This window comes from Apis dorsata, unplaced genomic scaffold, assembly GCF_000469605.1.
Source record: "Apis dorsata unplaced genomic scaffold, Apis dorsata 1.3 scaffold_483, whole genome shotgun sequence".
NCBI lineage: Eukaryota > Metazoa > Arthropoda > Insecta > Hymenoptera > Apidae > Apis > Apis dorsata.
In genome coordinates this window covers 140,493-143,564 of record NW_006263718.1, presented here as the reverse complement: position 1 = coordinate 143,564, position 3,072 = coordinate 140,493, and the positions used below count along the sequence as shown (strand labels likewise).

Below are 3,072 nucleotides of genomic sequence, written 5' to 3'. Positions count from 1 at the left end.
TATATATATATATATATATATATATATGTTTTCACTTTAATATAACAATTACATATTCTATTTATGTTTTTCAATAATGTTGCGTTTTATTATTTTTGTTGGACAATTAACAAATAAGATAGATTTATATTAAGATTATTAAAATATAATATTTTTTTAAACAATTAATTAGTATTATGTCATATTGTTCATAATTTCATTTGTTTGTATTCTGAAACATAATCTAAAGTGTCTAATGACTTATGAATGGGAGTGTACAAAATAAGTACTTACTTGCGTGCATACAGGTGCGGCTATATTAATCGATGTCACTTATTAACTTTTTAATTTATGATTTCGATATATCTTCCTCGCATCAAATATAACCTACATACAACCATATAAAATAGAAAGAAAGCTAAATAACATTAGAAATACAGTTACCAAATTATTCTGAATGGAAATTTTGTAATTAATTTATTTAAAAAAAAAATATTCTATATCACTATTCACTAGAATAAAGTAATTTTTTTAATTTTGTTTATTTGAATATTTTATTATATTTTATTTTAAAATATTTTACAATATTTTATTTTAAATAAAAGGAAATAATGATACTCTTACTTCTACAAATTTATTTAATGTTTTAACGAATAAAGGACAAATTTAATTTTCGATCTTATCATTTACATTATATATTTATAGTTTGTATCGATTCTTCTCATTTCTGAAATGATTTCATACAGTTATTCAGTTTTTTCATAGGATATCCTACAATCCTTCTAAATATCAAAAAAGAAGAAAGATATGTATATTTCATATAATTATAATATATTATATAATATTTAATTTTATAATTTAATATTAAATTAGATTACTTTATATATTTTAATCTATAATATTCTAATAATATTGTTATATTGAATAAAAAAATATGCTTTTTATTAAAAGAATTACTATATTTTGATAAAAATAAAATTTCGATTTTTATATTAATTAATTAAATTATTGTGACTTCGTAAAAGAAAATTATCTACATTTATTTTAAAAAATAAAGCCCTTATTTTCATATTTATGAATTGAATTTTTTTCGAAAATTCTTCTAATAGTGAAAATGAAGTGAAAAATTCTATATTTTTATTAAAGTTTATAGATTTAAATAATTTTACAAATTTTAATAAATTTTTGTCACATTCATTCATTTCGTTTTATAATAAATTTATAGAGAGAAATTTCTCAAAAATTCATGTAACATACTACATAAATTCAATTTAAAGATCATGATTTAAAGATCATGATAGACATTACAGTATTATTTTTATATATTATTAATATATAAAATATATTTTTTCTTTTTTAATAATTAATATTTCTTAATAAAAAATATTAATGATTTTGAAAATATTCGAAACAAAATGATAATATTATATAGATTTAATTTCTCTTCTATAAAATTATTTAAAAAAAATAATTTATATAGTATTAAAAACAAAGAAAATATTTTGTGTAAACTATATTCTATATAAACATTTAAAACTTAAGTTTAAATATTTAATTATTTTTTAACATAAATTTATTTAACATTAATTTACTTAGAAAGTGATACTGCGGGATGGGGTCCTTGGAGTCCATGGAGTCCATGTAGTAGTTCATGTTTCGGAGGAATTCGAAATCGATATCGCTTTTGTGATACTCCCCCACCAAAATATGGGGCAAAATTTTGCCAGGTAAATTTTCAAAAATATTTGAAAATATTTTAAATAAAATATTTAATTGATTAATAAAATAAAATATAGTTAATTTACATTTTATTTTATTTAAATTTTATATTGTATAATAAAATGATAATAATATAATGATAATAAAATCAATAAAAATAAAATTTGTTCATTAAATAACAGGGAAAAGCAATAGAAACTGAATTTTGTGGCAAAATTTTTTGGAATGAATCTATTAAAGATGAATGGCACAATCGAATTGAGGATTCTAAATGCCATAATACAGTTTTAGCAACAAAACCAGAAGTTATAGCTGAAATTGGATTACAATGTCGCTGTGGATGTCGTATTGTATTGAAACAACAAACTTTAAGAAAAATGCTTGGAGCCAATACTCAAGCTTGTCCTGGTCGATCTTTTTGGCTTTTACAGGTAACATTGAATTAATTTAAATTATTAATATAACAAATATTATATTAAATATTTAATAAATTATTTTTGAAGATTAGATTATGAAATAATATTTAAATTAAAATAATGATATTAGAAAATGATATTATTTTCGATTTAATTAAATTATTATTTTGTATTATTTATTATTTATTATTTATTATTTATTATTTATTTGTATTATTTATTTTGTATTATTCAAATGTAAATGATATAGAAGAATAATGAATTTAAAATTTTAAAAATTAAAAAATATTTAAATTATTTTATAATGAAAATTAATATATTTATACTTTTTATTATGTTTATAAAAATAATTTATTAATACGTAAAGATTTTTTCAATAAATAAATCTAAATTTTAGATTTATTAAAATGAATATAGTCTTTTTTTTAAATTAATTTATATTGCAAATTTAAACATAACATAAATACAAAGAAATAAAATAATATTGTTATATATAGAAGAATCTAAATATAATTTATGATAATTGATAATGTAAAAAATAATTTCGAATAAGATATAATTTATATTATTTAGGCACAGCCGAATTTTGTAATTGGATTACATTTAGATCAATTACAATTTCCTTGTCTGGGACAATATTTTCGTATCCGAGATGGCAATACTTTGAATGCGAATCTTTTAGTCGATATTGCATTTGATAAAATGCAGCTTACTGCCAAGACACTCTTTAGCTCTGGACCAAATTTATTAGTGGAATTTTTTAGTGATGAACTTATAGCATCAGGAGATGCTTGTATTGGTGGTTTTCTTGCTCATGCGGGTGTAATAGGTAAAAATAATTATCACAAAAATTATATTTTTTAAATTATTTAAAATAAATTTAAAATAATTTATTACATAATTTTTAAGTAAATTATTTAAAGATAATTGTTATAAAAATTTAATTTTGTAAAAATAA

The 3,072-nt window shown here is 18.3% G+C and overlaps 1 protein-coding gene across 1 annotated transcript in view; it reads left to right on the top strand.

The window, feature by feature from the left end:
* LOC102680859 overlaps positions 1 to 3,072 on the top strand; it is a 15,902-nt gene that overhangs the window by 4,673 nt on the left and 8,157 nt on the right. The window contains exons 8-10 of the mRNA XM_006620130.2: positions 1,576 to 1,706; positions 1,881 to 2,129; positions 2,688 to 2,943. Of these exons, the coding sequence (XP_006620193.1) occupies positions 1,576 to 1,706; positions 1,881 to 2,129; positions 2,688 to 2,943 (636 nt within the window). The remainder of the gene's footprint in view (positions 1 to 1,575; positions 1,707 to 1,880; positions 2,130 to 2,687; positions 2,944 to 3,072) is intronic.